The following is a 19,934-nucleotide window of genomic DNA, read 5'->3' as shown; positions in this document are numbered from 1 at the left end:
AGTCTACACTGCTGGTCTCAGCTCCAGACTGGAGAGGAAATCTCCAGTTCTGTTGCCAATAGCCCTTCTTGGAGCCCATCCGCCTACTTTGTGGTTGTTTTTAACTCTTTATTTGGAGACTTTTGAACTTGCAAAAGTAGACAGAGCAATATAATGAATCCACCTGCACCCACAACCCACGCCCAACCACCATCAACTCATGGCCAATCCTGCCCCTTCTCCCTCCACTCCCCTGTATCACTTTGAAGCAACCTCAGGCATCCTATTTGACCTTAAATAGTTAACTGTATGTGTCAAAAGGTTAAGAATTCTTTTAAAAATCACAACTCTAATACCATTATCTTATCTAAAAAATTAACCATGAATTCCTTTATATCATACATCTTATGTTCAAATTTCCAAGCCTCAAGCATCCTATTTTTTGCTAAACTAGGATCTACCTAAGGACACACATTGTGATTGGCTGATGGTTTTCAATTTCCACTTAATCTAAAGGCTTTTTCTCCATTTCTTTTTCTGCTTGCAATTAACTTGACAATCCCAGGTTGTTCTAGACTATCTAGACTTTGCTGCTTGCAGGAAGTTTAATGGTAGTTTATGTATTTCTCTGTCTGTAGTTCCTGAAAACTAGTAGTTGGCTGACTTCCAGGATCCATTGAAGTCAGGTGTATTTTGTTTTGTGGGGTTTGGGGGTATGTGGGTATCTTTTCAGACTGTAAACAAGGTCTCCATGGCCGGATGCGGTGGCTCACGCCTGTAATCCCAGAACTTTGGGAGGCCGAGGCAGGTGGATCACTTGAATTCAGGAGTTCGACACCAGCCTGGCCAACATAGTGAAACCCCATCTTTACTAAAAATATAAAACAATTAGCCAAGAGTGGCAGTGCGTGCCTGTAGTCTCAGCTACTCGGGAGGCTGAGGCATGAGAATTGTCTGAACCTGGGAAGCAGAGGCTGCAGTGAGCCGAGATTGTGCTGCTGTACCCCAGCTTGGACAATGAAGTGAGACTCTGTCTGAAAAAAAAAAGAGGGCCTTCGTCTTCATGTGACAGACTTTAGAGAGTAGGAAACACTGAGGTGGGGGCCAACCCGGTGATAGATCACTTGGCCTCAGGTGAGGGTGCTGAGGAGGAAGTGGGCTGCCACGACCTGGCACCCCGGGATTAGAGGCAGTGGGCAGTGTGACATTTCCATACTGATATGGCCTGACAGCCTTCACCAGTGCCCTGTGTAGGAGGCGCGGGAGAACCCGATCCTACTCCCAGTCTCCGTCTTCCCAAAACAGCAGACACTTGGGAGAGCCACCTGCAGACGGGCCCCTCCACCGCCCCACCCGTGTAGTTGAAGGTGCAGCCACTCGACTGAGTGAGCACAAACCCACTCCCGGGTTTCCCTTTGCAGCCGCAGATGCTGGACTCCCCTGCGGGCCGGCACAACCCCGTGTACTTTCTAACAAACCCTACGGCAACGCATGAAACAAGTGCCAGCTTTGTTTTCAGCTGAGTCAAGTCAGGCCCAAAGACATGAGCTGATGTGGCCATGGTCGTGAGGCTGAAGAGGGTAGGGTCACATCTGAGACTGGACGGGGGTGCTCAGGGGAACAGGCAGGTTTCCCTCTGGCCCAAGGCAGCAGCCCTGCCTGTTTGCAGCTGAAGAGGGCGATGGACATAGTATGATCAGTTCTTTTGTTGTTCTGAGCTGGGCATCTGATTTCTCTAATTTAGCATTTTATAGACAGCAGTTTCAGAATGCACTTCCGGAATATTATTAGACAAAAGGAGTTTTCTTCATTGTATTAGAACTGGGACCAGTTTTTAGGGATAAATTAAACACCACAGTATAGTTCTTGTGACTGTGTACGCCTGGCCCAAAGATGGACTGATCATGTCCTGAACGTTTAGAGAAAGATGGGTACAGCGTGCCCTACTGTTGGCAGCTGATGGACCCGGAACCACGGACTCCACTTCTGCTCACCCCTCCATTCACAGCCTCCTTACTCTCCCCAGGCTCTGCTCTTCTACACCAACGCCCTGGCAGAGAACGATGCAAGGTTCCAGCAGGCCGCGTGCCTGGCACTCAAAGAGCTCAAGGTGAGCCTGACGTTTCTCCATTAGTGGCTGACAGAGAAGCCTGCTTGTGGTTAGGGTTAAGGTTAGTTAACTTTAAAATGATTCCACTGGGGCCGGGCCATGGTGGCTCATGCACTTTGGGAGGCTGAGGTGGGCAGATCACCTGAGGTCAGGAGTTTGAGACTAGCCTGGCCAACATGGCAAAACCCCATCTCTACTAATAACACACACACACACACACAATTAGCTAGGTGCGGTGGCACATGCCTGTAGTCCCAGCTACTCGGGATTTGGACCCGGGAAGTGGAGGTTGCAGTGAGCCGAGATCGTGCCACTGCGCTCCAGCCTGGGCGACAAAGCAAGACCCCATCTCAAAAAAAAAAAAAAAAAAAAAAAAGGTATAAAATACAGAGATAGAAAAGAAAGTTTTCCATCATCCTAGAATGTAGCAGAAGCGACGGCTGACATTTTGGTATGCTGCTTTGAAAAGTTTGTGGGTATGCGTGAGCATTTAAAATTGTTGATCCAAACATAGTTTAAAAACAGTCAACAAAATAAGAACATTTTGTGTTAGACTGGCAGCACTTTATAATTCTTTGTGTGTGTGTGTGTTTTTTTTTTTTTTTTGGTCTTTTTTTTTCACTTTAGAATTCTGTATGAAGGGGCTATCAAGTATACCTTAATTTAACCTACTCACCCACTGTCATAGGAAATAGTTTTCTTCATCCAATTTTTATCATAAAGCATGTCATTATGATCATGTTTGTGTATAAAGTTTTAAAAACATGGAGTTCTGAATTATTTCCTTAGGCTAGACCCAATTCTAGGGCCAGAGAATAGGAGCATTTTTGAGACTCGTGATACAACCCACACATAGATCCCATGGATGTGAGGCGATGCCCGCTTTCCCTCAGCCTCACCTGCATTTGGAATTGCACAGCTGCTAGAGGAAAGACAGTTCAATACAGATTGAACTCACTCATCCCATTCATTCTGGGATGAATCAACAGGAAATTCTAAGAGGAGAAACTGGTTAGGATCAGAAAACCAGCGAGGGCCGGGCGCCCAGTAGAGGGCGCTGCAGCGCATGCCGGTCCTTGGCCTGCAGGAGCAACCCCGGGGCATGTGCCAGAGTCGGGCATACTGGCACAGGCTGCCCTGGAGAGTAGGGTAAGGAGAGCGTGGGGAAGGCAGGAAGGTCCAGAAAGCAGCAGGTCTCCTCCTTTTCAATTCTAGCCTTTCAGCAGGCATCCAGGAAGACGAGTTCTGCTAACAGCCTGGCTCCCTAGCAGGTGTCAGGGCTGAAAAGGCGAGACACTTCCACAGCCCAGAGGTGCCTCTCATGAACCTGAGGCCACCTAAAAAACCTGGAAGCCTGGAGAAAAAGAAGGGGCTCAGGTTCCAGAGACCACGATAGGGCTGGCCCTGCAGGGCCGCTAAGTGGACCCTACCTGCTGTTGAGAAGGCCCCCAAAGGATTCTTTTTCTCCTCATCTCGAATAGGGCATTGAAAGCATCGACCAGATTGCCAGCCTCTGCCAGTCTGACCTGGAGGCCGTGCGGGCGGCAGCCCGGGAAACCACACTCTCGTTCGGTAAAGTGGCACAATCTGTGCAGCGCAGCGGGGTTCCTGGGGCCCTCAGAACCTGCGAGAGGCCACACCCAGCTCTCCCAGCAGGCAGAACAGCTCTGGGGTACCCAGGATGGGCACCGTTAGCAGCCCTGGCACAGAGCCAACCTTCACCCTTTGTAGCATCCGGCCAAGGCAGGCCTCCTTTATGGCTGGGGTGGCAGGGGGTGTTCGCTGTCTTCTTAGACTTTATACCTTTGGGACAGAAGCCAGAGGCAAGGCAGGGTTCCGATTCAGCAGGACATCCTAGAGTTAAAGGCAAGGCCCCCCAGGCCATGTGAGTCACCAGGTGGGGGCTCCCGCACATACTCCCTCCCCTGCCGCTTTGCAGAGACCACCGAGACCCACAGTCACTAAGCACTAAGGCCACCTTGGTCCAGGAGAGTCGGAAGTGCCAAGGCAGGATCCAATCTGGTGACAGGTACCTTTGCTATTTCAGGTGAAAAAGGACGGTTGGCTTTTGAGAAGATGGACAAGCTCTGCTCAGAACAAAGAGAAGTCTTTTGCCAGGAGGCAGATGTTGAAATCACAATATTTTAAAAAATGCTGGTTGATGAGCAGAAATCTCACATCGGTTTTTTTGCCGCTGCCCGGCTTGGACATGGCCTGTGCGCTGGGTAATGGTGCTGTGCACTCCTCCAGGAGTGTGAGCTGTCCAGAGCTCTGCCTGAGGCTCCGGCCACTGACCCAGCCCCAGGGCATGGGCTGGTCTTTTGTACAGAAGCAGAAAAAAGCAAGGCAGGGGCTGCCAGGCCTCAGTGGAGCGCTCGACTTCTGGCTGAGGGTCTGTGTGACCTTCCCAGAGATGCAGAGCGGAGCCGCACTAGGTGGCCACCTACAAAAGGGCCAAGGCTAGGCAAGTTGAGGCCCTAAATAAAAGGCTCCAAGACAAGTGTGTAGAACTCCAGGCCTCCCTGCCAGTTAGCTGCTCGGCACTTCTGGGTCAACAGGCGCTGGGATGCAGTAGGCTGGCAGGTGGCTGGCCCTGTTAATGCAAGACTGCTCAGGTCATTTCAGCAGCAGCCAGGTGTCACCTTGGTGAGCTGGGGAAGGTGGGAAGGCACAAAGCCAGGGTTTCTACAACCACACTCTCAGCCTGACCTGCAGCTGGAGTGCCGGTGGAACTCACAGACAGCGGCTGGTGGACTGAGAACCTCATTTTCCCCATGTTCAGCAGCACAAACGGAAGCAGCCACCACATCAGCCCAGGAGCCCTGAGTAGCACGGGCAGTAGGGCCACTCACTTTGGCCATCCGCACCCAAATGCAATCAATCCAGCTTCGGAAGCTACCCTAGGGTCTCGTCAATAAGCCGCTACAGAAGCTATCAACTGGCCTAAAGAAAGAGTTCACTGAAGAACACACTGCTTTAAAGAAAGAAAATTAGTTTCCTATTTAAGTCTTAAAAAAAGCAAACCATGTCCTGAGATGTCTGTGTTAATAGTGCAGACAGAACCTAGGGTTTGAGGTTGCTGTAGCAATGGCATTGGAGAACTTTAACTTGAACATTCTCATCGATACTTCCTGTACATATTTTGTGTTTTTTTGGTTTAACTTAGTATTTATTTGCCTTGTTCATATGTTCCATTTTCTGAAATTTCAATTAAACTATTTTAATTGGTCTTTCACTTTTTACCCAAAAGAGTAGACAGCGGTGGTTTCCCCAAACACCTGCCAGTGGGGAGGCCACTCCTGTGGTCTTGTGGTGCGCTGTGGGGACACTTAAAGGAGGGCGGCCTCAGGCAGCGGCTCTGGTAAACGCTGTCTCCGGGCTTCTCTGCATGCTCTCGAAGGCTCCAGGCGTGCTCTCCCCTATATGGGCACTCTGCGGCACGGCCTTTGCCCTTTTGCCCCATCTGATTTCTGGCAAACCCCCTCCTCTTTTTTTAAGCATCAGCAGTACCCACTTAAAGCAGGGGTCCTCAACCCCCAGGCCACGGACCGGTACCGGTCTGAGGCCTGTTAGGAAGTGGGCTGCATGGCAGGAGGTGAGTGGCGGGTGAGCAAGCATTACTGCCTGAGCTCCACCTCCTGTTAGATCAGCTGCAGCATCAGGTTCTCACAGGAGCGCGAACCCTATTGTGAACTGCACGTGCTATTGTGAACTGCCTGTGCGAGAGATCAGGTTGCAAGCTCCTTATGATAATCTGATGCCTGATGATCTGAGGTGGAAGTTTCTATCCCAAAACCGTCCCTCACCACCCCTGGGCCTGTGGAAAAATTGCCTTTCATGGAACCGGTCCCTGGTGCCCAAAAGGTTGGGGACCGTTGCCCTAGAGCATTCTCTTCTTGAAAGCTTAGATGCCCTTTTTTATACCTGAAACAGTGGGAGCAACACTGACATCTGCAGCCCTAGGCCCCTGTGGGTCCACATGACCACGGCCTGTCCTTTTCCCAGTCTCATGAGCCTGGGCCTGCAGCCAGCTTTGAAACAGTCGAGGAACCTTGGAGGGTACCTTGGAGGATACCGGGGAACGCTTTGTACTCTTTTGGCAACATTCTGTAAGTCCAAAATTACTTCAAAATGAAAAGTCAAAAAAATCACTTTGGGGGGAATTTTTACATTGTTTAATTTTGTACACAAATGAAAAACTGTACTAATTTTTTATCTTATTTCTAAGTCAATTCTGTATCAAATGGACTTTACATACTGAGATGCAGTAACCATTGTGTCTTACAGGTAACTGGGTAAGGGACATGTTTTTGAGATTACAACTCAAAACACTGTTCTTCAAACAACACTGATAAGTTCGTTAAGTTATCCAAGCACCCTATACATGGAAAGCGTGGGTTTGGGAAGGAAGTGGGCTGAGGCCGAAGGTGTTCAATAAGCTCACACTCAAGGAAAGTGCTCCAGCCTGAGGGCGCTGGCAACGCCGGGATGCTGAGGTTAATTCTTAGAAGTGGAAAACTCTAACCCCAGCTGATTGACAACATCTGTTTCACATCAGCAGGGATGGAAAGAAACAGGAGTTGCTTATCCTGGTTTAGCTCAATTAAGCAAAGAAAAAAACTGGGAAGCACCCCAAATTCACGTTCTTTAGAAAAAAACTTTATTGTTGCAGCTAAAATGCAAACCCATCATGAATATGGCAAGTTGGAAAACTGTACAGTCTGACAGTTCTGTGAGGTCACAGAAGACCCTGAGACACGCCCCCCCACCCACCTGGTCATGCAGCCACGTATCCACACACACCTGAAAAGGTATTATACCAAAACACCTTGCTTTTTTTGTTTGTTTTTATTTTTGTAAAAACGGTTTATTCCATGGCCATTGTAAAAAATAATGACCTGATGAGTAAATATTGGCTTAAGGCATATAGCAGAGCAGCTCGCTACCTCTCTAACATACGTGTAACAAGGTGGAGAGCCAGCTGCTCTCCGAGGATAGGAGGTTAAACCAGTACGTCCATTTTGAAATGCTACTATATATACACACCCAAACTACTACATACATATACAGGACTTAAAAACAACAAGCCCAGCTCAGAATGCTTACAGCCTGGCACCTAAGCCTTATCCACACCTCACCACAGCTCTATGGGGTGATGCCTCGAATGTTCCCACCACAGAGTTTCTCTGTACTGGCTTCTACCACGAGAAAGGCAAAATGTGAAAATGCTGGCAAGAGAGTAGCTCGGGCGCTACAGCTGCCGTGTTTTTCTTGTTAAAAAGCCACTTAATGTGGAGGTCTTCAGTTCCCTTTGCAGGAAGAGTCGTGAGCACCATCAGGCCCCACAGGGTTCGAGGGTGGGGCAGACGCGCCTCTCTCAGCAAGGTGAACCCGGATGGAGACGGCGGCAGGCTGCCTAAAGGACCGTCACCCAGGCTGTTTCGAGAAGTGTGGTTTCCAGCAGTTGCCTCTCTTCCAAATCACAGTCTGCTCCAGAAGAGCGCTGACTTGGAATGGCGGAGGCTGATCCCAAAGGTGGGGGGCGGGGGGTATCCCTGCTTGCCTAAATCATGTCCAGAGCGTGAGGTGTGAATATGGCTTCCCATACCCTTGGAATGTCTGAGTTACAGCGAGACCCTGCTGTACCAGGACAGGCCGGGTCTCACCAGGAAGTCACTAGAGTGTCATGCCAGGAATGCGGCAAATGCCTATTCCTGGAAAACTGCACCCTATTGCTGAGTGACAATGACTTCAGCAACAGGCTTAGGAACCACAGCCATGTAATGATCAGGTCATGCACAGGCAGGTTGGACTTGGACATGGGGCACATTAGTAAGCAGAGATCAAAGTTTCTCATTTCAAGCACATATTTTTCATCGGGACACAAGAAGACCTTACATGCATTCTAGTACACACGGGGGAGCAGTGATTGAGAACTAGATCTAGCAGATAACAGGGAAGAGAATAAGCGGGACAAAGTAATCTCACATCATGTTTCTTATTAAATACCCACGTGTTCATTATATATTATAGCATTGTTCTATCTTCTCACGTTACCCACAATATCACTAAATAACGACTGCCTTACAACCGTCCTCCTTCCCAGTACTGGTCTGACGCAGCAGGCCCATGGCAAAGTCTTCCATTCCCAGTACTACCTGAGGATTTATTATTGTACTTTTTGATAAAGCCCTTGATGCAAGGCTGACATCAAAAATTTTTAATACATTATTGGTTCAAGAAAATGCTAGTGCACAATGGACACCTTTGGGGAAAAAATTGTCTAAATAAATATGGAGTGGAGAGTTGCTCCCTGCGATTCAAGGGGGCTGTTGGTGTGCCACCCCCTGGGATGCTCCAGGAGGGAGCCCTGGGCGGGGCGAGCCTCCAGACCGGTGCAGGCCCCTTCCTTCTGCGCCGCCAGCATGGTACTCTCTTTCACTCTCCTCAAAAAATGGCCTGTGGATTTGGTACTCAAAGCGGAAGGGGCAAAAAGTAAAAGGATGAAGGGTGAGACACACATCCGGGGAAGATGGGTTTTAGTGCAGAACCAACGTCCGTCCGGGGCCCGGCTCTCTACGCGGTCCGGCGGCCCTTACCTACCGCGGCATGCCTGCTAGTCGGGCGTGGGCTCTGCGGGCAGAGGCGGACAGTGGGTGGAGGTGGAGTGGAGGAGGGTCAGGCTATGTGTTGCTGTTGAACAGGAACTGGAATGAAACCAAACAGTTCAGATGAGCCCGGACCCGCACCCGCAGAGCTGTCGCCTCATGCACGACCCCGGCCACACCCCCCGGCAACTTCAACCTCCGAGGGAGCAAAGGGGGTTTTGGTTTTATTTTTTACAGTAGCCCCTTCTCCCCAAAAATCACCCCCAAGGAAAAAATTGTTTGCATTTTGCAAAACCATCTGATGTACTCAGATGGCCACCTGAAAAGAGGTAAAATATTTAAAACAATGAAAAAGTCTTAGGAGGTCATTTCCATGGCCAGAGCTCTGAGGCTAGTCCTCTCTCTTCCCCTTACTTAACAGCAACACACGTCTAACGTGTGGATTTCTGCTGAAATGGCACTTCTCCCAATGAGGTGGAGCCCACTCCTCTGAATTAACAGAGGGTTGACATGCTGATGGCCACCCTGTGGTGACCTCTGACCCCCAGGGAGAGGCCTCGAGGACACTCATTTATGGGAATGGGGTGATGAGGCTGGTACATGAGCAAGATGGCTGTCACAGGAGGGAGCAATGGAGAAAGGACAATGGAGACCCAGCGGGGACACCCTGAGCAGAAGCAGAGGCAGGTTCTGGTTTTCTAGACGGCCTTTTGTTGCTGTTCTGACAGTGGGAAAGCTCAAAGACCCTGTCCTGGCTCAGTGTGCACACAGCTGAGGGGGGCTTGAGCGCAACAGCGTCCTAACCCTCTTCTCCAAGGGAGTTTACATTCGTAAAAGTTTGGGATTCCTTCCCTGGGAAATCAAATATAAATTATATAGCTAATTACATCACCTAAGGGTACGAGAAAGTTTCCTAAGTGCCTAGTTTGTTTTTTTTCCAGAAATAACAAAAAGCTGCTTTTTATAAAGGTTAAAAACAACAATGTGTTGTAATTCTATTTTTTTCCAAAAACAAAGGAATAAAAAAAAGGAGAGAGAGAGAGAGAAAAACAGACGTATTTGGCATTTTCTCTACTTACTCCTGAATAGGTTAAGGCCCTGAGATTAGACTCTTATATTCTTGGGACCAGAGGGCTCCTTAAAACCCCAGTGCATCGATCCTTAATTCTCGTTAGCCCTTCCACAGTTCCAGACTTTAAAAACCTTTGATCTGTTTCTTCTGAGACTGGCTCAGATGCGCCACAGAACTGAATCCTACCATCGGGCTAGCGGCCAGTGCTCTCTGCACACGAGCATCTCGCCAGCGCGTCTGTCAGTGAAAACATACCCTGTAGCAGAGGTACGCGCCGGCCGTGAGGACCGTAGCCACACACATGTTGACCAGGAAGGGCTTCCAGTGACTCAGTGCATGGTCCTCTTCCTTCTTGGGCGGTGACGGCTCCCCTTTGGCTAGGGAGGCAGCCTGGGCACCTCGAAGACTTCCCCCCACGACCCGACTTCTAACTTCAGTGTCTTGACTCATGCTGAGGAATCAGAGGGGCAGAGATGGTTTACTCACTTTGGAGAAAGTGAATGGCAAGGATGCTGCTATTGTGGCAGGAATTCTGGGAAAAAACAAGCCACATGTAGACAGAGTAGGGTGATGTTAACCTTCCAGCGAGCCAGCCCCTCTGCTTGGAGGGAGGGCCAGGCCAGGGCCCACAACAGCCTGAAGTCCACTTGTCACCCCCTCCCCCAGGTACTTCAGACAGCACCCACACCCAGGGTAGGGTTCACAAGGTGCCTGGGCGATTGGGCTCTGTGAGGATTTATCTGGCTGGAGGATCCACTGGTGTATACACTATTGTATGACTTGCCTTCTCATGTACTGCAATTGCAATGTCTGGCCAGATCTCACTCTTTAAGAGCTACAGAATATCCCAACACTGGGAGAGAACGTAATTGATCAGGTCCCTGGTTACATCATTGGCCTGTCTCTAATTTTTCACTACTACAAGCAATGCCACAGAAAACACAACTACCTATACACATCTTTACGTGCTTATTTTGAGAGTCGCTGCAGGGTAAGTTTCTCCATGTATACAACTGCTGGATCAAGTATGCACACGTCTTAAAATTTCCCTCCGGAAAGCAGGTACCAAGGGCACGGCTGGCAGTCATCTCCAGCTGGAACTAACACCTGCTCGTTCTGCGAGCTTTCCGTGCACGGCCACCTACTGCAAGCAGCCTTTCCTGACCACTTCAGTGGACACCTCTATCACATCACTGTCCATGGGCTCCCACCAAAATATGCTTTGGGTCTGCCTTTTTCCCAACAAGATGATCTAGAACACAGACCAGGGGACATGTTCTAGTTAACTCAGTACACCACACGTATCAATAGGTACTCAATAATGGTTGTTAACCTGCAAGCAAGTAAAATGGGATTTAATCAAGACAACATAAAAAAAGGGTACATTCCCCAAAGGACCACTGTGGGGACTGAGGGTACATGGTCAAGCCTGGACATCACATTTCAGGACTGTCCGGAAACCTGGGGGAGGGCGCTATCGTCAGGGGGCAGAAAAACACTACTTGGTGGCACCGAGCCCCTCATTCCAACAAGCACCACAAGGTGGCACTAGAAGCCCACAGAAGTGGCTCATGTCCTGCAGCCACCCTGTGCCCAATACCGGGCCTCCCGCAGTCAGGAGTGGAGTGGCTGTGGTCCACACGCCCTGTTCCCCAAGGATGCGGAAGCACTGCTTGCCAACAGGAGGCTGCATCCACAGGGTTTCAGTACCAGTGCGTGTTTCTAGAACAGAAGGTCATCTCCCCTCAACCCAACAAGCTGGGACCCAATCATATTACCTTTCCATGCTGTAGGGTGCGGCGTTTAAGGGGCTTCCTGTTTCTTCCTTGACGGGGCAGTGTTTATCCTCCTGGGTCTCATCCTTCACCCACTGGTGATTTGGGAAGAACTCTCTGCATTTGCCATTGTGTGGCTCCAGGATTCGTTTGGGTGGCCGGGGAGGGGGGGGGACGTGCTCGGGTGGGGGCTCCAGGTCCTCGTGGGAAAGCTCCTTCCACTGATCCTTGAAAGAGCAGCAAGAGGAAGTCCTATTAGTGTTCGCGTCGGCTGGTTTGTCAGGAAGTCCCCTTGCGTGAGCAGAGGTGACGGCTTGGCGAGGGGCTCTCGGCCTCTCGGGGCTGCAGTCATGTACTTGGAAGATGAAATCTTTTGAAAATAAAGTCTCTTCTTCCTATCAATGCTCTCTGTGAGCACTTCAAAGGCACAAAGTGCAACATGGTGAACATTTTGACAACTTTCTAGCTATTTTAAACATGAAGGGTAGCTGTTTCCCCTGACACCAGACGGTGTCTGCACTTTTACAACTGACAGCCTCCTTCAAAGACAAAACAGTTAAAACGGTCACACCTGGATTCAAACAAAGGCAACGCTGACCTGCACGGAAGAGTCCCCCATGATGAATTTGGCACCTTCGATCACAGCCAGGTAGGAGAAGCGCAGCTGGTCTGCTGTCTGGATCAGCCCCATCCGAAACTTCCTCATTTCTAACAGCACTTTCTTGATATCAACGGAAGAAGGGTCTTTCCTCTTGTCCATCTGAAAGCCAGAGAGGTGACATAAGTCAGCCAGGTCCAGTTCTCAAGGGCAATGTGACTAACACAGTCAGCTGTCTGTCCCCTCCCAATCTCATGCTGAAACGTGATCCCCAGTGCTGGAGGTGGGGCTGGGTGGGAGGTGCCTGGGTCAGGGGGGCAGGTCCCTCATGAAAGGCTTGGTGCCCTCCCTGAGGCAATGCATTCACAAGAGATCTGGTTGTTAAGAGTGTGGGACCTGCCCATCTCTTGCTCCCGCTCCCCTTCGCCTTCCACCACGACCGGAAGCTCCCTGAGGTCTCCCCAGAAGCCGAACAGATGCTGGCGCCATGCTTGTACAGCCTGCAGAACCGGGAGCCAGTTAAACCTCTTTTCTTTATAAATGACCAAGTCTCAGGTACGCCTTTATTAGTAATGCAAAAACAGACTAACACAGTGAGTCTCTGTATTTTGGAAGAGGAGTGCTTCGGTTTCTATTTAGGAAAAAACATCACAGCAGAGCAGGTGGAGGAGCTCCCCAGGGTGCCCGCAAGGGCCTCCTTACCAGCAAGAGGCAGGTATCAGCCAGACAGAAGGTTCCAGACCTGCCGATACCCGCACTGCAGTGCACCACGACGGGCCCGTGCTCCGGGCTGAGTGACCCTGACTCTCGGACTTTGAAAAGAAAGTTCAAGAATGAGGCTGGCGATTCGGGGACTCCAAAGTCAGGCCATGTGGTATAGTGGAAATGTAAGATCTCTCGAGTTTCTTGGGTCTGAAAGAGAAAAATACTCATGATGATTCTAAGAGAATCATCTGTACAGAAATCACTAATTCCAAGTACACACAGAATCACCTTCCACTCATCGACCTCTAAGAGGAACATTCAATCTCAGACTTTCGCCCAGGGTCCACACACCCAGTCAACAAATACCACCACGCCCTGCGGCCAGGCCCTGGGCTTGACACTGAACCTGCAGGGTGCACCTGCTTAGACTTCACGTCCCTTCGGATTGAAGAGTCCCCTCACCTCTTTTCTCTTTTCTCCCTATCAGTTCTACTGTCTACATGGTCACAACTGGTTTCTCTCTGTCTCACAAGTCACAATGATGCTGTGTGGCCACCCACAAAATCCTGTCATGAAGCCCTGCCTGCAAGACCTCCCATGAAAAAGTGAACAGGGAACAGCAGGTGAGGCTCTGGCTCTGGGCAACTTTCAGACAGGGCTTCAAGATGATCTGAAAGTTTCAGAGGACTGTCACTTTAGAGAAAAAGGTAACAGACTTGGTCTCCAAAGACTGGTGACTCCAAGGTGTGGCTCAACACTCAGCTGAAGAGGTAGTCAGGGCGAACGACATCAGCCCATGAACCGAGTGTGTCCTGGGTGCCGGCGCTGTGCTTTCCCACCAGCTGCCCCAGGCAGGCACTCCCATCCATTTTCCTGATGAGGAGGCGGACGTTTGGAGGCAGAGAGTCCATGCTCAAAGCCTGCTGTAGACACTTTTGAAAGGTGGACCCCAGCCCTTGTCCCAGAGTGTCTCTTCCCCTGGCTGAGTCTGCCCCACAGGAACAGAAACAACGGCCTGGGGTCTGTTTCCAGCTCTGCTCCTTCCTTGAGGCTTCCGGCGGCTATGATCAAAAGGCAGCCCTCACTAGGGGGAGTGCCCAACATCTTCAGTGACCTAAGAGCTCATAGGAAATGGGAACCAACCACTTGGTAAGCAAGGCCCTGAGAGGGAAAGGGCTCCGGAAGTGAACGTCTCCTAACATGGGCCCAGGAAGACAGCCACAGACAGGAACCATACCAGCCTGGAGGGTTTCCCTGTGGCCTAGTGCCAGGGCCACCTGGAGAGCAGCTGATGGCAGAAGGATTCAGGCCAGACATCTGCTCATGATGCCTTCCTCCACTTGACGAATGTCCACACTATGCCAATCGTGCCAGTTACCGTGCCAGGGAGGCAGGGGCAAAGATACCACCTCACCCTCACAGAGCTCATGGCACAGTTACTAGGACCTCCCCCAACTCTGCTGGGATGAAGATAATACATGTTTAACCCTGCCTCAGCCATTAACTACACTACTAAATAATATTTAATATTTATTAAATATTAAATACAGTATCTTGCACAGAACAAGGAGAAATTTGTGTATGTTAGGATAATTGCTAGAATCACACTAGGCAATTCCATCATTCTTTCCTCTCTAGAAAATAGTATCCATATAACCTTAATGACATTAAAGAAAAAGAAATACCTCTTCTATTTGGGGCGTGCAGGTGAGTGGGGAAGAAAAGGACTTAAAATGTATTTAAAAAAATTAATTATTATTATTTTGAGACAGAGTCTCGCTCTGTCGCCCAAGCTGGAGTGCAGTGGCATGATCTTGGCTCAATGCAACCTCCACCTCCCAGGTTCAAGCAATTCTCTGCCTCAGCCTCCCGAGTACCTGGGATTACAGGCACCCGCCACCACGCCCGGCTAATTTTTTTGTGTGTGTTTTCAGTAGAGACGGGGTTTCACCATCTTGGCCAGGCTGGTCTTGAACTCCTGGCCTCGTGATCCACCTGCCTCGGCCTCCCAAAGTGGTGGGATTACAGGCGTGAGCCACCGCGCCTGGCCATTAAAATGTATTTTAAAACTGAGTAAGAAGCAAGCATGCCAAACTCAAGTTTTCTTTTAATCCTTGAAGGTGTGGGTTACCGCCCACTGATACCCTCCCTCACACCTGCCCACATCTTTCACAAGGAATTCACTCCAGCCTTGTGCTAGAACAGACAGCCATGGCTGAGAAAAGCCTTTTAAAAACAAAGTCTGTTGGAGCAAACAGATCCTAACACCAAAACCTCTGAGCTGGCTGTATTCATTCTGCCAAGCAAAAAGCACACAGCTCTTCTGCTCTGTTGAAATTCAGTTTCCCTCAACAAGCAAAGAGTCCCCCAGAAGTCACTCTTAATGTCAGGTTTGCAAATGCTAAAAAGCATTTCTTTAAAAGTCTACTGCATAAATCCTCTAGCACATTCCAACATGCTGCCCATGTTACTCCTGAGAATCTTCCAGAAAGCGCCTCCATCCACTGTACTCAGAGCCCCTCTGCCCTGCCAGGGCTATGGCAGGACTGCTGACTCTGGAGCGGTCACCACCAGAGGGCAGAAAGCACTCGCAGCAGCTGCACTGCTACCATCCTCAGGAGCCAGGCAGCCCGAACCTCTTCCCTGCTTCCTGGTAACCTGTGCTAAATTCTAGATCTTACTTTCACTACTCTTTTGTTTTTGAGACAGGGTCTTGCTCTGTCACCCAGGCTGGACTGCAGTGGTGCAAGCATAGCTCACTGCAGCCTTGAACTCCTGGGCACGAGCAATCCTCCTACCTCAGCCTCCTGAGTAGCCGGACTATAGGGGAGTACCACTATGCCTGGCTAATTGTTTTTGTTTTTTTGTAGAGACGGGGGTCTCACTATGTTGCCCAGGCTGGTCTTGAACTACTGGCCTCGAGAGTAATCCTCCTGGCCTCAGCCTCCCCAAGTGCTGGGATTAAAGACATGAGCCACCGCAGCTGGTTTACATCAACTATGAAATGAATGGCAGGAACCATAATGATTAAAAAATAGTACTTGAGAAGGGGAGGCATGGGGTCAGCCAGAAGCAGATCCCTCCCCACCCACACAGCCCTGGAGCCCCACTCCACATGGTCTCCCTACAGCTCCATCTGCCCTTTAGACAAAGCCCGTGCTACACACCCACAGTAACTGCTAACCCTTCCCACATAGGACCTCCCAGAACTTTCGCAAAACCTGAGTTTGACAGAAGAGGAAACGGAGACACCGTGACGAGCTGGTAAGGTGGGACCAGGATTCAACCCCAGTTAGGTTTCAGAGGTTGGTGGCTTGCCACTCTTCACTGGCGCCCCCAGGTGCTGCCTCGCACTCCCTCCACTGTTCCCCAGAATGACATGAACACCTCCAAGTTACGGATCCAGGGGAATTATTCTGAAGCCCCAGGAGCAGAGCCTTCAGTGGTGGTGCTGCTTACCACAATGCCTTGCCATGTTCCAAGACCAACTTTTGCCAAGCAAGTAGCTGGTGTTATAAACTCTTCCCACAACAAATAAACCCAAGACCAGGCCTAGAAAATTTCCACTAGCTATAAAACTGGAGTGAGACCCTAGACCCCTTCTTCTCTCTCTTCAGACTCAGACTGAGCACCACAAAGAAGGCAGCATGCTTCGCTGGGACCTGCAGACTGCCGCTTCAGTCCCTCTGCAGCTGCACAAGCAGGAACCAGTCTTTTGGGTAAGAAACTCTCCTTTCCCTAAGAACCGGAGTTAACTGTTGTTAAAGGTCAGGGAGAGCACTGTGGTTTCCACCCTCCCTGGGCATTCCTGGGCACTTGGTAGGTGCACAAGTAAGCTCCGCTCACCTCAGTGCCAAAACCACATCTTGCTCGGGGTATACAAAAGCCAGGAACACCGGCATTAGGTAATGTCACCCAAGGGATAAAGGAAGAGGCATCTGAACCAGTAGCCGCCTGAAGTGCTGAAGTGCGTGCCATACTCACTGTAAGGTTTTCCAATTCTAGCTGTCGCACTGTATAATATGACTTGATATCTTCAGAGATCAATGTTAATTTCAAGTTTGTGTCTTCAAAGATCATTTCTTTTTCTTCTTTTTGTGGCCAGTACTGTGCGCATTTTAACTGGGGGAACAAATAACAGTGAATTATTGTGAGCAACCGTTTTCCTATGTGGCAGGAGGCCTAGAGCACATCCCACAAGCTTCATGATAACCCAAAGACCTGGGGTTTTCTGATCAGGGAAGCCATGGTCAGCACAGATGCCTGCCTCATGGGGAGATGGGGGTGCGGGCACGAAGCTGCTGACGGGGGCAGGTTGTGCAGACAGGGCTCAGACTTCCAAACCCATTAGCTCCCTGGTCCAACACGGCAATGGGGTCCTGCAGGGCTCTGACGCTTTCTCACAGTCTATGAGGTGAAGCCAGATTGTACAAAAGGCTTTGAAACTCCTCTATGTAGCCATTTCAAACATTACACAGGACCTGATCAGGCTGCTGGCATAGAATGTAGGTGCCTTACTCTGTACAGAAAATTCACAGGCAATTAAAAATAAAACTGGGAGAGACAGCAGGTGAGGCCCTTTGGAAAGGCTGAACGGTTGTCACCAAATGCAGACTCCCTTTCAGAGAAGGCTTGGAGACGGGCTCCCCAGGGCTTGCCCTTTCATTCTGGTTTGGTTCAGTTCATTCAGAAAAATACTTTTGATAATCTCAGACACTATTTGATGTTCTCGATTTAAATGTAGCTTGTTAAATTTTTCTTTAAAACAAGCAAATTTATGAAAATTTGGTTTCATTTAGGGTCTAAGACAAAAACGGACTCGAATTTAGTGACATTTACTGAATCTGCCTCAGTTATGCAAACATTTCTGCTCATGGATAACCGTTGTGGACAAAAATGGCAGGTCAACAGGGGCAGAGCTACCGGGTCAGCCTGACCATGTGCCTGGACATACGGAAGCTCAAAGCCCTTACGATTTTCAGCGAAAGAAACGTCAGCGTGTGTCAACAGCTCTTTGGCAAATGACACTTGCAGTTCACGTGCACTGACCCACTCAATACCTCCTCTGGGGCAAAGGATGGTGTGGGTGAAGGGAACCACTTCAGGGCCAGCTGTCTGTGAGGAGAGACTGCTGTGCCCAGCAGTGACAAGGTGGGCTATGGGGGAGGGCTGAGGGGGAAATGCTACGGACAGGCAGCAGGAATTCAGAAGAGGGAAATGTTTCAGGTCAGCCAAAATTACAGGAAAGAGAGATCAGAGAAAGCTCTATGCAAGAGGCAGGTTTTGAAAGATGACTAGGATTTCCTAGGCAGTGACTGCAAATAAGCCAGGCTGAAAAGAGCAGCTGGAGAAGGGGCCAGCAGAGGCCCAGATCACAGCCAACTGGCAGCAGGCCCAGGGACCTGTGGCATCATCTGGGGGCAATGAGGAGCCAGGCAGCACTTGAGGAGGGTGAATATAGAACCACAAATGCCTATTGGTCCTGCTCTACTGAAGCTGGAAGCTGCCCAAAAGACAAAACCAAAGCAAAATGTGGGAGAAACAAATTAAGAAACACCAGGTTGTGATGCCAGCATCGCAGCAAACTTCTCAGTGCCAGACCAGAAGCCAACAGAGCTTTCTCAAGAGTCTGGACACGGGCCTGTCTGAAGTCTTAGCCAGTTTCATCCATGTCACCTTCCTGGATCAATGATGAGTTGCCAAAAGTGAACTCTTGAATGGGGACAATCTGTCACCACTGAAGCAATTCTGCCACTCAGCATGGAGGCACTAATTACATGGCGAGACCCCCACCCAGCCACAGTGGGTGTGGCAGCTGAAAGCAGGAACTTAGAAGAATGTGAAAAGATGCATTAATCCCACACTTCTAACAAGCAGATCTTATAATGCCTCAAGACCCCAGAAACAAGAGACTGATCTGATAGGTTCCACACCACCCATGCTGAGGTGCGCATTCCACACAGTGAGCAGAGAAGGAAGCAAAGAACAGAATGCAGGAGGAAGAGGCCACCATTCCTCACCTCACGAGCAGGGGAGATGAGTCTTCAATCTCACCTCCAGACAGCAAGCACTCCTTTCAAAACCAAACCTAATGCCTAATAACCCTCTGTAATCTGGGTAAGGACTAAGACTTTGGAACTGTACAAGTGAGGAATTCTGTCATACAACTAAGTGTCAATCACCCAATATTTATTTTTAAGGACTCTCAGGTGTCTACAGCAGCAAGCTATGCCCTGTCATTTCCAACAGAAATTTTTGTTTTAAACACATAAAATTTTTAAAAGGCACAAGATCACTATTTTCAGTTATCCTATTACAGTGATATATACTGCCATGAAAAGTAGATAGATTTTTATTAGAACGTAGTCCTTCACCAGGCCTCAAACTGAGTCCTATCTTAGGTTGGCACCAGAGAAATATGGCAGTGCCAACATGCTGGTATCTCTCGTAGCTGCTGTTTCCACTATGAAGGCAGATGTTAGAGAGTCCTTGGGGCCTTCCCAAACAAGTGGGCAGGCGGTGTTTAGAAAACCTATGAAAGACATCTACATTAACCCTGTGACAGGTAACCTGGTTTCGCCAAAAATTATTAACACAGAGAACTAAGTAAGTAGTTCTTAACACAGAGAACTAAATACGAGAGAGTGCAGTGTCTTGTGCATGAAAGCACCTGAAAGCAAACGGCAGCTTTAGTGCGGATTTCAGGAGAGAGATACAGGTGAGATTCTGCAATGGCCAATTAAACTGGCCTTGCTTACTTCCCCCATCTAAACAACAATCCCAACCCTTACGCCATGGTGCAGTCTACACTGACGTGTCTAAAGTCAATCCTTAAACAGCACCAGTGAGAACTCTAGCCATCTGGATGACCCCAGTCTAACACACACAATCATCTTCCGCATAACCGGTTTCCAGGAAGCCCAGGGTCCCAAAAGACAACAGGCATGTTTGCCAAAAGTAAGAGGGAGCATCCTACACTATTTGGTGAAGGAAGGAAATCAGGAAACAAGTATGCATTAAATGAAAATTCCCCAAAAGCTGGTTTTACCACAAGCTGTGTGGATCATTTATAATTAGATTAGCTGAG

At 49.4% G+C, this 19,934-nt stretch overlaps 2 protein-coding genes across 3 annotated transcripts in view; one reads left to right on the top strand and one right to left on the bottom strand.

Moving 5' to 3' along the window:
- The window catches only part of RIPOR3 (RIPOR family member 3), a 104,861-nt gene extending 99,523 nt beyond the window's left edge, over window positions 1–5,338 (top strand). Inside the window, exons 20-22 of the mRNA XM_023184167.3 lie at window positions 2,006–2,089; window positions 3,571–3,661; window positions 4,137–5,338. Of these exons, the coding sequence (XP_023039935.1) occupies window positions 2,006–2,089; window positions 3,571–3,661; window positions 4,137–4,237 (276 nt within the window). The 3' untranslated portion in view covers window positions 4,238–5,338. The remainder of the gene's footprint in view (window positions 1–2,005; window positions 2,090–3,570; window positions 3,662–4,136) is intronic.
- A 1,388-nt stretch (window positions 5,339–6,726) lies between these two features.
- The window catches only part of PTPN1 (protein tyrosine phosphatase non-receptor type 1), a 74,936-nt gene continuing 61,728 nt past the window's right edge, over window positions 6,727–19,934 (bottom strand). For both annotated transcript variants that reach the window (XM_023184170.1, XM_023184169.3), the window contains 6 exons: window positions 16,832–16,969; window positions 12,845–13,054; window positions 12,143–12,304; window positions 11,548–11,771; window positions 10,025–10,220; window positions 6,727–8,796 (listed from right to left, as the gene is read on the bottom strand). In XM_023184170.1, coding sequence (XP_023039938.1) covers window positions 8,773–8,796; window positions 10,025–10,220; window positions 11,548–11,771; window positions 12,143–12,304; window positions 12,845–13,054; window positions 16,832–16,969 — 954 coding nt within the window. In that variant the 3' untranslated portion in view covers window positions 6,727–8,772. The remainder of the gene's footprint in view (window positions 8,797–10,024; window positions 10,221–11,547; window positions 11,772–12,142; window positions 12,305–12,844; window positions 13,055–16,831; window positions 16,970–19,934) is intronic.

The sequence above is a fragment of the Piliocolobus tephrosceles genome, chromosome 20 (assembly GCF_002776525.5).
Source record: "Piliocolobus tephrosceles isolate RC106 chromosome 20, ASM277652v3, whole genome shotgun sequence".
Classification (NCBI taxonomy): Eukaryota; Metazoa; Chordata; class Mammalia; order Primates; family Cercopithecidae; genus Piliocolobus; species Piliocolobus tephrosceles.
The sequence above is the reverse complement of the archived record's forward strand: the minus strand, read 5'-3'. Positions and strand labels throughout refer to the sequence as shown.